At 44.8% G+C, this 1062-nt stretch overlaps 1 protein-coding gene across 1 annotated transcript in view; it reads left to right on the top strand.

Moving 5' to 3' along the window:
• The window catches only part of TMC5 (transmembrane channel-like 5), a 120860-nt gene that overhangs the window by 78202 nt on the left and 41596 nt on the right, over positions 1-1062 (top strand). Inside the window, exon 9 of the mRNA XM_011976099.1 lies at positions 863-1014. Coding sequence (XP_011831489.1) covers positions 863-1014 — 152 coding nt within the window. The remainder of the gene's footprint in view (positions 1-862; positions 1015-1062) is intronic.

Genomic DNA, 1062 nt, shown 5'->3' with positions numbered 1-1062 from the left:
TGCCTGTAGTACCCACTACTAGGGAAGCTGAGGCAGGGAGAATTGCTTGAACCTGGGAGGTGGAGGATGCAGTGAGCTAAGGTCTTGCCATTGCACTCCAGCCTGGGCGACAGAGTGAGACTCCATCTCAAAAAAGATAAATAAATAAAAAATCATCTCCCCAGGCCAGCCCCTTTTTTCTTGACATTGGCTTATTGCAGAAATTGGACCTGCCGCTATGTAGATTCCAACATCCTACCTTCTGGTATTGTCTGATTATTTCCTAGTAGTTTCTAGAATTTGTTTATCTGGCTTCTTATTTCCTGTGCACTGAAATGTAGGCCTAAAGGCTTGATTTGTTTCCTATTAAGCATGTTTAGCCGTAATACTGGTGACAGAGGCACATAATACTGGTGACACGACAGGCCTGGCTGTCGTGTTCTTGCTGATGTTTCACTTGGTCACTGGGTCCAGGTGACAGTTTGTAAAATTAAAAGGGAGATTAAGACACAGAGGGACAACCACATGAAGACACAGGCAGGAGACAGTGGCCGTCTACAAGCCAAGGAGAAAGGCCTCAGAGGGAACCAACCCTGCTGACATCTTGATCTTGGACTTCAGGCCTCCAGAACCGTGAGAAAATAAATTTCTGTTGTTTAAACCAATGGTCTAAAATTATAAAATTATGTTGGATTTCTTTTCAAGTCTGAGAGCCCAGTGACACCATGTCTCAATTCTCGGTGCCCCTTTCCTGGACAACAAAATGTCTAAACTGACTGGCCCAAGCTTCTTGTATTCAGGAGAAGTCAACTCTCATGACCATAGTCGTGTACCTTTTTTTTTCAGGAGATCCACCTGACCTAGGGTTTATTGTCCCTTTCAGGGTTATTTTAGGGACACAGTGATGTACTATGGCTTTTACACCAATTCCACCATCCAGCACGGGAACAGTGGGGCATCCTACAACATGCAATTGGCCTACATCTTCACGATTGGAGCGTGCTTGACCACCTGCTTCTTCAGTTTGCTATTCAGGTATGGAAGCGTCTGCATTTCCTGATTCTGAGGGTCATGTTAGATTTC

This window comes from Mandrillus leucophaeus, unplaced genomic scaffold (assembly GCF_000951045.1).
Source record: "Mandrillus leucophaeus isolate KB7577 unplaced genomic scaffold, Mleu.le_1.0 Scaffold162, whole genome shotgun sequence".
In the NCBI taxonomy this organism is placed as follows: domain Eukaryota; kingdom Metazoa; phylum Chordata; class Mammalia; order Primates; family Cercopithecidae; genus Mandrillus; species Mandrillus leucophaeus.
The sequence above is the reverse complement of the archived record's forward strand: the minus strand, read 5'-3'. Positions and strand labels throughout refer to the sequence as shown.